The following is a 12,954-nucleotide window of genomic DNA, read 5'->3' on the forward strand; positions in this document are numbered from 1 at the left end:
ATATAGATGGATAGATATATAGCTAGTTAGCTAGCTAGCTAGTTAGAGATATATCTAGCTAGCTAGCTAACTATAAGCATGCACGACTGGCCAACAAAGCACAGCGAAGCTCGGATAACCCCCCCCCCCCCCCCCCCCACACACACACACACACACACACACAGTTGTAAAACAAATTTTAAATCCCTGTTATGCTGCTATTCAGACGAACTTTGAACATTAAAAGTTGTTTTCAGTGGTAGCAAGTGAGCTGTTTCCACATAGAAATGTTAATATTCATGAACAGACGGAAACTAATATTCCAGAAGAATGACGTCTAATCTCAGATCTCGAGGACGTCATCGCTATACCCGGCTGCATTACGTGTGTATACAATGCAAGTGTGGGTGCAATCCAATGTATTAAAAATATTTCCTTGGCGATCAGTATTAAGCAGTGACGCATGCATTTGTCTTCATTTTCGTAATCCAATCTGTTCCGGAGACAAACTCTGAAATAGCTTTCATGCATAGTGGTTGATCATTGCTCAAAAATCATAATTAAAAAAGGCTTAATACTGAGCGCACAGAATAATACACCACAATGTTCTAAAACTGTGAGAATACAGGTTTGCTTGTGACCCCTCTCCATCACAGCCCTAATCTCTTCGCATACTGTACAGCTCTGGATCCTCAGTCTGAATGAATGCGCAGCTCTTAATGGGATTATCCCACAAGCCTCACTGCTCTTATTCCCCTCGACTTCCTTCTAACTGGCTCGCTTTTGATCTTCTCTTTACGTGGAATTAATCTCAAACCTGCTCAACCGTGATGATTCAATTAACCAGCGGATGTCTTTTTTCGCTCGATGTGTTACAATTTTCAGTCTTCATTAGAGAACGAAACACATATTGGATGCCATCAAAAGAGATAAAGTCTGAATATTTGTTTCTAGCGCCGGGGTACAGGCGTTTTGAATATTCTGCATGCGTCTTTAAGCGGCCTGCGATGGTGGACTGGAAATTGATTCGTCACTCTGCAGACCAAAAAGGGGTCATAAGTCATTGACGTAAGAGAAAGAGGAAATTATGTTTATTTAAGGAATTATTCACACTGGATTGTTTAATGAATATACTGATAGAATAATCTGTTACTGCTACTTTCTTCTTCTTTCTCTCCCTCATTTTCCCAAAAAGCTATTCTCCACCACCGTACTTTGTGAATATCATGACATTTATTAACGCTTTGTAAGGGAACATTTTGCATTTACATTTTTAGTAGTGATGCATTTCGAGCAAAATATTGGTAAGTCTCAAAGGGAAAAGTAATTAAGCAAGCAGACTGACCCCCAAAAGTGTTTTATTATCACTGGATAAATTTTATTAATGCATTTACAGCTAAGTAGTAAAGTTGCCACTGGTCACAGTGGAGGCAATTTCTGCTTCATTATAAACTCATTTGTATGTTGGTTGTAGTTCATTCCAAGTATCTTTATGGACCATCGTCTAAGCCATCCTTATAGACAGGAGAGTTGTATAACAATGAAACTTCATGGTGGGGATCTAACCCCTAAAGCCACAGGGCCTTCCGATACGTGTGCAAAGTAGCTGCTATATCATATATGTGTCTATCTGTTAGTTATAGGTCATTGTGTTAGAAAGTGTGCTACAAGCATTCCTTATCTGCCTTATCTAAGCAGTGACTTAACGCACCCCCCCGTCAGCAAGCCAAGTGACCCAAATCAAAACCAAGGATGCTGCATTGCCATCAGATGCACACTGGATCTGGCCTGAATGCTAAAAATGCTCACGTTGGATCCTCCAGCTGCGACTTTTGCGTTCACTGAGAAACTTGTCCCCTCAGTGAGCTGTTTGAGACTGTTATTTACGCACTATTAGCCAGTCAGTGACCGGCATGACACGCGTTTATTTATTCAGCCATCTTTAATCTGGTCAAAGTACACATGACACATATTTGCATATGGATAAACATCAGTGGAGGAGTTAGAATAAACAGGAACAAAAATGATTAACACAATGTGAAAAGTTAACAATTTCTATTTCCTGGCTTGTGTGTTACATTCAGCTGCGAAGGTTGTCGCTAAAAAGGAGTCTCCTCGTTGTGGCAGCCAAACAACGGCAAGCAATTCCCTTTTAATTTGGGCGTATGGCTTGTGCCTGGTCAGTGCTTTTAAGCCAGTCTTCCCTAGTACATCATCGAGCCCTGACTTAGAGATACATGGCTTCACTGGCTGCTCCACATCATATCTTTGTAGTTTGTTTGGTCCCATACACACGAGTACCTTTGATGTGGCTGTCGCCGCCGCTCCTTCCTGCCTTTTCGATCTGGTCCCTGTTAGTCCCATGTGATTACAGAGCCCTATTCAAAGTGTTTGGAAAGTTTTGAGGACCACCTATTGTGCTTCGAGAATATACAAAGCACAGAAGTTGAACCTGGAGCAGACTGAGGAGCACTGTGACGACGCACAAGACTGATTGAGACAGCTGATTAGGCCCGACTACAACACACTCGCCTTTGTCTGGTCCACAGCACAGCCAATGGCTTTTCAAGCGATTATATACGGTATTTTAAGAAGACTAATTTTAACTAAAAACATGTTTTCCTAAAAAAACTTTTTTTTGTGGTGATAACATTGGACACACTAAGTGAACAAAACAACAGTAATAATCTAACTAAATATAATGGACACTGTGTCAGCTAACCAAACTTTCCTCACGGAATTACTACAAATTAGTGGATCTGTTACTCAAAATGACGTTTGTATACATGAACAAAGCACAGCACACAGGGAAATGTAAATTCTGCATGTAACCCATCCTGTAGAAGCAGTTGGCAGGTACACAATGCACAGGGAGCAGTTTGGGGTCCACTTGGGAGCTGATTTGCTGAAGTAAAGTCCGTATAGACCGAGCTACTGCCGCCAAACAACTTCAAGTTTATTCACTTGTGTGCTGTGAGCCTTTGATTGGCATACATTTCATTTAATGGTCCCTAAAGATTGAATGACTGTGTCCTCATAGGTGAGTAGATAGAGCTGTAATTTGCTTTGGAAATGACGTCAGCTGCAACTCATCAAGAAATGGTCATGATGGCGAGACACAAAAACACCCTGTCTGTACAGTTTGTGAACTACGGTGACAAATTACATTTCTTTAGTACTGAAATAACATTGAGAAAATGTTTAATGTGCAGGAGCTGCCAAACATGTTCTAACCCCTGCTGCCGTAAACGGATACCATGAGACCTCGTCTCTGCATAAGTCATTAACATTAATGCATTAACTCAATCTACGACCACAAACATATCACAACATATTACACACACTGCACTGTTGTCGCACTACTTATACAGTGTGTTATTCATGCAATGTATGAATGTCATGACTTACAATCTTTAAAACATATAGTTGAACAATACTGCATCTATTCAGGATCATTTCATGAAGTATCAGCTGTTATATATAAACAGAAACAATAATAAACCTCAATTTTCCTCAATTTGACAGCAACATTTACAGTGAATGAGTGTTGAGCTCCAAATGTGAAATAGCTCTTTTCTGACACACTGATTCATATCTAATAAGCCGATTACATTTATAATAGTGTAGATTAAGTGTAGGTATGTGGGAGTTGACAAAGCAATAATATCAGAGAATGACTGTCGAGTGAACTGATGAACACAGAGGAGTTGTTTTCTTGAACCGTGATTGTGTAACGATTCATTTCTTTTCTTTGGCCTTTCATAGTGCAGATCATGTTATCATTAGAGTGACCGAACAAAGGGTTGTTTGTTTATTTATACGCGTCATGTGTAATAGAGATGATGATCAGCTGGGGGAGGTCTTGATGTGCTCTTTCAGAGCTGCTCACCAGGTCAGTTTAGGGATTTCTGGGATATTACGTCCAAATAAATGTCCATTATTTGTATGATTGCAGTACATTACATACAAGTAAAGTAAACGGTCATTGGGTTGTAGACTTTAAAGAATTGCTCTGCAGGTTTTATTGTAGCATATTCTAATTTTACATCAGTCATGGCTGTTATTTTGTACTCATTACAGTCCATTTGTCTGATTTACACACAGACAAAATGCAATATGTACGTTTCTAAAACAATGGCCCTAAGTACCTAAACCATCACCACATGGACCATGTACATTAGAACTAATGGTTCTATCCTCATCCTTTACTTAAATACAAGTACAAATACAACAAATAAAAGTCCTGCATTTTTAGTGTAACTTTAGTAAGTAAATAAGCATTTAAAGTAAAGTATTGATAATATATTATAGTATAGTCTCCAATTACAACCAAGTACTTGTTAAGCTGCATTTACAGAACAGGATCGAAACTTTAATTTTTCACAAGTTATTTACATGTTTTGTGTGGAAATTTCAGACAAATGCTGAGGAGTAAAAAGTACAATATTTCTCTCTGTGAGGAGAATAGAAGTACAAAGTGGCATTAAAAGAAAAATACTCACTTTAGTTAAGAACAGTTACATAACACAACTGATTAATATCAATAATTAAAGATTCTCAAAAAGTACTTTAACAGACTAATAAATAACGTAGTTAGTCAGTTATAATACATTTGGTTCATATCTATATCTAAAGTATATGAACATAGACATGAGAACTGCCACACACACTTTTGCAGACCTCAATAAAAGACTTTAAGCTTTTACTTCCTGAGAATCTCACCACTGAGGAGTTTGTGTGCCACCTTTTGATTTCTCCTATACTGCCCTCTACTGTCCGCTGTCATTAACTACACACACGACGACGTATGGTACAAGTACCAATTGAAGTATTTTGCAAACACTATGTGCTTTTCCTCCAGAATGCACCTCATGTAAATATGCAAAGTTATGCCTTTGTTACGAGGTCTGAGTACTTGTGATGAATTAATATGTAAAACTCACCGCAAAACCACGACATTGAGACCAAAAGACAACGAGCCAACAGGTGCATTTCATTTTGGCGTTGATTAGGGGGAGGAGCCAGCCCGAAGGCTGCGTTCAAAACCTCTTCTCCGGGGAGTTTTCCCCACTACTACACCTTGTTGGTTGATTTCTTTTCAAACTTTAGATATTTTGTTAGATGCGTGACAAAAAAAAACTGTCAGCATGCAGATTGAAGGAAACAAACACGCATCAAAAGCTGTTGTTTAATTAAATATGAGCAAAAGTTGGCGTATTGTTTCTGAGGATTTTCAAGGAAATCAATAGAAATGTAAAGGTTCATTTCATTCAATGTATTCACTAACATTTCCAAAATATACATTGTCTGTTCATTGTGGGAGTAATTAAGTATATGATGAAGAGGAAAAAATATTCCATCAGAACAATCAAGGAGCTCAACAGTTCTTTAGTTACCAGGATGTTTCCTCCACGTTTGACCGCTTTAATTGCGGGTTTTTTGACAGCATGAGAGTGTAAAAGTAGGGTCGTTTATCCTCAACAGAGGAGCATAATGATGGCTAAGGGCGCTGCAAGCAGAGGGACAAAGACTCCAGCGTGCTGAGCTCCGTTACACATGTCTTCAGCGCAGCATCTGACACCCAAGGAATCAACGTTGTTGCACGCGTCGCTCCTCATGCATTGCTTGGTTATCATATTTTCTGCATCTGAAACAAAGAGAAAGACGATCAAAGTTCCACAGGAAAAGTTCCACAGGAACATGATGCAACCTGCTTACCGATGGTGGTGCTGCAGCGGTCGTAATGGTGCGGGCAGTTCCACACCTGAGTGCAGGTGCCGGGGTTCGCGCTCCAGCAGGTGAAACACTTCAACCCGCTCGCTGCAGGCAAAAGAGAATGAATAACGCTCACGATGGCCGAGAAGAGTAACAACGGTTGTGTTGTTAGCGTGTGGCTCTTACCTCCCGACAGCGTCATGAAGATGAAGGCCAAAGATACACTCGGCCTCATGTTGTTGAGTCTTTGGTGAAATGGGAAAGCTCACAGGGTTGAAGACGCGTCGGCCCTCTGATGTCAAATGAACATGATCCCCTTCATTGTGTGTTTTATAGTGACAAAAAAAACACCACTTTGTCTTGTTTTGTTTGGGCATTTCGCGTGAGGGGAGTGTCCGCCGGCCACCTTTCATTGTCGTATTTGTACTTATTTCCACCGATTCATCAGCGATTCGTTTTTCAAAAGAAATCCAACATCGGGACGAGTTTGCTTAACCTGAGTTGAAACAACTTGTTTGTTTTGTGTGCAAAACATTAAACCTCAACACTCGAGCTCTCTGCGGTGACGCTAAGAATGCAGCTGCCACACCTGGAAAAGTCAATGTGCAGCTAATGGCCTTGAGTATGCCGACTAAGTACTGCGTGCATGCTGATGATACACTTTAATCAATATTATTATTATTATTATATACATTTTTCATAGAAGCATATTGATATTTGCTGCAGTAACCTTGTGCTATAGTCTTCTTTGTGAGTCGGGACAAGCAGCGGTTGAGCACTTAATTATAGATTTGCGGAGGTCGTGACCTCATTGTCCAACATAGCTCCGTCTTATTGAGCTTGGCAGTCGGCCGTGACCCAATAACAACTTCTCTGAGTCAGAGGAGGAACATAGCAGGTGGAGGTGTGACTGTACTTTGTGTGCACTTGAGTTGTGCTTTCCTTTCTGTTTGAGTTAGCTCTGTTTTGTAATCTTGCTTTACTTTACTATATCCATGGTGTTATGACAGCTGAGACTTTCTAATCTAGTAATAGATTAGCTAAGCAGTCAGAAATTTGTCAAATCTCTGATTGCTTTTGGTTTAAACAGTATGAGACCAGGTTGGATCTGAAAGTGGTAGAAGAGGTATTCAGATCTACAACTTAAGTCAAAGTACCAATACAATAATGTTAATAATATTCCATTCTATGTGAAGGTAGAAAACCTTAAATAAGAACAATTAATCAGACTCCGTCTGCACTACTTTGCATTTTTTGTACTACTGTTGCCTTTAATGTGTTTTATATTTATATACTCATCTTGTTAATTGTATATTGTGTGTAAGGGCAACGTGTAACCGGAGTAAAATCCCATGTGTTTGAACACATATGATCGATAAAGCTGATTCTGATTCTGTATTATCAGCAGTTATACTCCCAGTATGAAAAGTATAAAGATTAGTTTTGCATAACACTGTGACTGATATTATATCACTGATAGTTACCACACTGATAGTGAAACTTTAACGTAGAAGCAGCTGCTGTGGTCGCAGGTCTAGGTTGAGCTTTTGCAGTTTAAGTACTTAATAAGCCGACTCATCATTAAGTCCTTTAGTCCAATGGTTCCCAACATACGGTCTGGGCCCCTCGACAGGATCCCAGTATGAATTTGGGGTGACTTGATTTGACTATTGCAGGAGGAAAGAAGTAAAAACTAACTTGTACAAATTGCTAATCATTGTTGGGAGATTGTCCTCTAATGTTCCCTTTTTTAGCGTAGAAAAAAAAGCACCTCTGGCAATAATACGACTCAGTTCATAAATATAGTTTATTGTGTTTATAATGTGTGTACATGTACATCTTATATTGTGCACGTAAATGCCCCGACTATCATGTAGGACCAACAGTTTAACGACCAGCGGTTGGAGCGCCTGCTCTAATCCCGGATTCCCAGCTGAGGTGACGTTCACTTCCTGAACTGAACGATGGGGGAGGGGATCTTGATGTCCTGCCCCTTCTCCAGCCGCTTCTCACACTCAATCAGATAGTTAACGCCGTCAATCACTAATTGCACCAGCTCCACCTGCGGATGAATGGTAGCTCATGTCGAAAAACACAGGCTCAATATACAGCTGTTGAACAGGTTCAGGTCACATTTCAATATATATCACATTATTTACTAGAGGTGAGGGAAAAAATTGATACACTAAAGTATCGCGATATTTTGCAGGGCGATATTATATCGATACACGGAAGCCAAGTATCGATTTTTTATTTAATCAATTCTAAACGTTTTGGTGACAATTTTTTTGACAATGTTTTCTTTTGGGGACAATTTGCATTTGAAATTTTTTTTCAACAATTTGCATTATATCGCAATACTCAATGTATCGCGATAATATCGTATTGGGACTTAAGTATCGTGACAATAATGTATCGTGGGACCTCTGGGGATTCCCACCCCAATTATCTACTATGGTCCCCGATATTTAGCCAACACTTTACTATTATAAAGACAAGAATGAAAGAAGCAAACATGTAAAATGTGTTGATTTGGTTGCAATAAAGTGAGTATATTTTAAAAACCAGTAATACTTCACGAGTACTCTTTCCCTTACGTGGCAGGTGGTTGAGAAACAGTAACCGTTATCTGTTTATAAACTGTCTTCAAGTTTAAGTTCTCTGCCATTGTCTGCTGAAAGTCCCGTCCTGTGAGGGAGTGCAGCAGGAGAGGCTCTTCTTAGTCAAAAGAGTTCCTTTTAATCTCAATCCCGGCACATCCCTGACTGGATTACAGATTAAAGAGCAGCAGAGGGTATGCTTATTCACAGCGAGACACCTGCTGGGATGTCTGCTGTCCTCTGTCTGACTCTCTCTCTCTCTCTCTCTCTCTCTCTCTCTGTCTCTCTCTCTCTCTCTCTCTCTCTCTCTCTCTCTCTCTCTCTCTCTCTCTCTCTCTACCTGCTGCTGGTTTCTCCTCTGACATCAGCCGCTCACCTCTGACTTGCCCAGGCGGTCCAGGTTGGAGACGTCGACGGTGTCTCCGGTAGCGGCGGTGTCGACGCCCCCCGTGCCTCTCTTCTGTAGCCTCAGGTTCTCCAGGATCCTTTTGAAGCGCGGGTCCTAGATGATAAAACATCACACAGACACACACATTACAATCATCTGTCAGGCTGGATAACTACAACGCTGGAGGGAGTGTGTGTGTGTGTGTGTGTGTGTGTTACCCTGCTGAGGATGGGCAGGCGGATGTGCACTCCGGCCCTGAGCCCAGTGCCGAGGTTAGAGGGGCAGGTGAGGACGTAGCCCAGACGGTCATTCCACATGAACTCCCAGCCTCTCTCCTGGATTAGATGCTCCACCTACAAGTTACAGGAATAGAAACAAAAGCATACTTTACTTTGTTATGGGAACACACGTTTAAAATGTAATTGCGACAGACTGGAGATCGAATCTGTCGGATGTTTTCCTTCTAATTCATTCTATGTTTTATTACAATGCTTTTGTAAAGTCTTTCCAAAGCTTTTAAAGATCTTAAAGGAAATGGCACTGGGCCATGGTTGTGCAAGAGGACATAGAGACGTGTGCACCTGTTTAAGGCCTCGACAGAAGCGTTCAAACACTTTCTTCATGTTCCCTCCTCTCTCCATGGATATAATCCTCGTGTGGTCCTCCTCGTTGATCCAGATTAAGAAGTTCTTCTCGTTGTTGTGCCTGAGACAATCAGGAAGGCAGACTTAAACTTCAAAGATGGGAGATTAGGAAGGTAGATTTGTGTCTTTTTTACCCGAGCAAATTTATTGTTTGTAATTAAATTATTTCCAAATCTTTGCTCTCAATTCCAAAAATTGTGTCTAAAAAAAAAAAAACGCCCTTCAAAAAAAAAACACTCTCAAAATTCAAATTTGCTAAAAAAAAAATTAAAAAAAAGCTCAAAAAAAAAAACACTCTTTAAAAACTTGCATTCTCAATCCAAAAAGTTACCATTTGTTTTGTTTTTTTCAGAGCAATTTTTTTTTTGGAGAGCAAATTATTTTTAGAGCAAATTTTTTTGGCAGAGCAATTTTTTTTTAAGAGCATTTTTTTTCATTGAGAGCAAATTTTTTTTGGAGAGCAATTTTTTTTTTGAGAGCAGTTTTTTTGGAGGGAGAGCAAAATTTAGTTTTGAGCACAAGGTGGTTTTTGGAGAGCGTTTTTTTTATTTTAAGAGCAATTTTTGGGAATTGAGAGGAAAGATTTGGAGATCATTTACTCACAGACAAGAAATTTGCTCGGGTAAAAAAGACACAAATCGACCTTCATGGCAGATCGGTATCCATGTTACATTTACAGAGGAGAGTGACATTTGATCAGTGCAGAACAGCTGTTTAGGCATCAAAAGAGGAAATAAAATAAGATATATTGCTTATTAAATGCATGTTTCAGAACGCCGCCGGTGAAGTGTTGAAAAGCACACGAGGGAGTCTTGCAGCGGGGGAGCCCGCTTGTTGTTTTCTGGGGGATTTAAAGCGTTGCAGCAATGAGGGCTCTGTGTTTCTACATGATGGGTTCTTGCATAGTTGAACAGGAAAACGTTGTAATCTAATTCTACCGTTATAATCCGCTTCTCTCCGGTCGTATTGGGCCCTTACTGCGTGGCGGTGGCGCTTCATGGTGTCTGTTGTCAGACAGTATTCCCATGTTTGAAAAGGGAAAAAATACCTTTTGTATCCAACTATTTGGTAAATATTGTCAAATACGACACTAGCCTGCTGAAGAGAAGTTAAGGGATGACGATGGACGCAGATTAGCAGTTGTGTTATTTGAGTTTCTTTCTTCTATAATCTCACCAGATCCCACGAGCATCAGGCCAATCTCTGGCCATCCCGGCCGACGTGAGCAGAGGTGACACAGGTTTATCAAACAGGAGGTGCTCCTGATTGGCCGGTAAAGAGACAAAAGAGGACACACGGGAGGTCAAAGGTCATCAAAACAAAATGAACAGAACCTTGTCTCACAGCGTGTGTGTGTGTGTGTGTGTGTGCACTAACATCAATAAGCTGTGTCTGCTCTCGGTCAGACATCTCTCCCAGGCTGTAGTAGCGCCCGCTCAGGTCTCCCTTGAGGCCGGACAGAGCCGTCACCACCACGCGCTCCACCTCGCGGCGCTCGGAGCGCGAGCACGCCGGCGGGAGACTCAGCCCGCGGATGCTGCGACCGGTACGGACCCGAGACGACAGCACGTAGCGCTCGTCGAACATCCCCGAGGTGACCTGGCCGAGATGGGAGAGGAGGAAGAGGAGGAGGAGGAGGAGGAGGAGGGAAAGCGTCTGGTCACCGCGTGGACCGGACCGTGTGATGCAGACGAAGCACAGACTTTTAAGAGAACACGCGTGTGCAAACCTTGGAGGCGTCCAGGTCCGTGGGGTGCTTCATCGTGCGGGGGTCGTAGCCGTTGTGTCTGTCCTTGATCACGGGGTCAAAGAGCTCAGCGAACACCTGATTGTGGGGCGAAAAAACACTTAGTTTTGCCCCCAATTTTAGGAGTGAAGACACCAGGACTCGCCGCAAACAGGAGTCCCACCTGGTAGCTCTCCTCGTCTCCGGCCACCATGCCCACCGTCTTGATGAAGGGGTGTCCAGGGTTGTCCACCCCGGTCTGGATGCATTGGTCCAGGGTCCAGTCATTGGAGGTTTTCTTGTCCCTCAGGCGCCCGTAGATGGCTGGGGTCAGGGCTGCTGCCATGCAGTTGTTGTGCTTCCTCAGGTCAGGGAAGTCTGCACTGTAGAAAGTTATCGACGACAAAGAAGCTTCACTACGAGGAGAGTTGAGGGAAAAGATAAGCCTGAGGGCGCCCTACAGCTCATCTGACCTTGATATGAACACCAGACGCTATTGTCCTTGATCTCTAAAGAATATATGACTCCTTGTCTTAAAAAAATCCAAAAAAAATAGATTTTACATATTTTCTGCATGAATATGGTCAAAAGTCAAGAGTCTGAGCAAACAAATGACTCCTCGATTGCTCCCAGAGTTTTTGAATTGTTTTGTTCGGTGGCTTCTCTTCATGCTACAAAGTAATACTGCACATCTTTTGAAAGATTAAGACATAAAGCATTTAAATCTGCAATGATAATCACAATAAACACAAGCAGTGACATGTTTTGAAGCATTTTCAGTCCACAAGTCGTGTTGTTAGTGGCACTAAATTAGTGATTTAACGTTATAATCCCTCTGTCATGTTGAAGAAGCTTATGGGATTATTTAAATATAACATTTTTTTTTTTTTAAAGTAAACAAACACATATCTTCTCACAGGGGTTACAGTACTTTAAATGAATTAAATCGGACCTGTGGATGTTGTAATAGAAGAGTTTTCGTTTTGAAAAAGCACACTTCCTCACGTCCATGAGATCATTGTTTTTTCAGATTTCTTTCTGTGCATGTTCACTCTGGATTGTGTCACATTACACTGACATATTATCTTGAAAACATTAGAAGTACCTGGCTGGATAGAGCCTCGTCCTCTCGGCAGCGGCGACCATGTGGTCACTGAGGAGGTATCCGGAGGCCAGCGTGCCGGCGCCGATGCTCGCCAGAATCACCGCCGTGTGGCGGCCGGACAGCATGCGGGTGAAGGAGTTTGCCATGGCTGTGGTCTTTGTTCTCACCTGAGGAAAGAAAGGTCAAAAAAGTTGACTTTCCATCGACTTCATCCCGTCTGAACGTCACAGACAGCATCCAGATTAAGCTGATAATCTGGAATCAGATTGGAGGTATTTGTTGTACAATAGTATTTGACTTATTTTCTCAATACAAAGATTTTCAATGCACTTTTTTTTATTGCAGTGAGTCGTCACTACATGTTTGTAGGTGTGGTGATTGTGGCTTTTGTATTTAAATGATATTCTACGTGTTGTATTTGTTGCTCTGTGACCAATGTGCTCAGAAGAAAACACATTGAAGGAGAAATGCAAGTGCTAAAGTAAGATAAGATAAGATAAGATAATCCTTTATTAGTCCCTCAGTGGGGAAATTACAGGATTACAGCAGCACTGCTCACAAGTAAATAAGATAAAAAGAATCAAGTAATATAAATAAACAGTAAAACGGTAATAAAACAGATGAAAAATTTGCGGTAAAAACGAACATTAACAGTAAAAAAAAGAATATTAAATATGCAGATGGAATAAAGAATTTGTATAAAAGTACTTGAGTGATGCATTTGGTGAGAATACTGATGGATTTGGGTTTTTCGTTGTTCCTGTTTGTATTAAACTGCATCAAACGCTTCAGTAACA

At 41.2% G+C, this 12,954-nt stretch overlaps 1 protein-coding gene across 1 annotated transcript; it reads right to left on the minus strand.

The window, feature by feature from the left end:
- Positions 1-7,639: 7,639 nt before the first annotated feature.
- On the minus strand, positions 7,640-12,303 carry LOC137805024 (creatine kinase U-type, mitochondrial-like). The gene is made up of 9 exons (XM_068604671.1): positions 12,158-12,303; positions 11,237-11,435; positions 11,056-11,151; positions 10,704-10,925; positions 10,503-10,588; positions 9,264-9,387; positions 8,901-9,035; positions 8,671-8,796; positions 7,640-7,756 (listed from the first exon to the last, which is right to left on the minus strand). The coding sequence occupies exons 1-9, from the start codon at positions 12,301-12,303 to the stop codon at positions 7,640-7,642; spliced, it is 1,251 nt and encodes a 416-aa protein (XP_068460772.1).
- Positions 12,304-12,954: the final 651 nt, after the last annotated feature.

This window comes from Clinocottus analis, unplaced genomic scaffold (genome assembly GCF_023055335.1).
Source record: "Clinocottus analis isolate CAN_PGR_092001 unplaced genomic scaffold, fCliAna1.0.p SCAF_7, whole genome shotgun sequence".
Lineage (NCBI taxonomy): Eukaryota > Metazoa > Chordata > Actinopteri > Perciformes > Cottidae > Clinocottus > Clinocottus analis.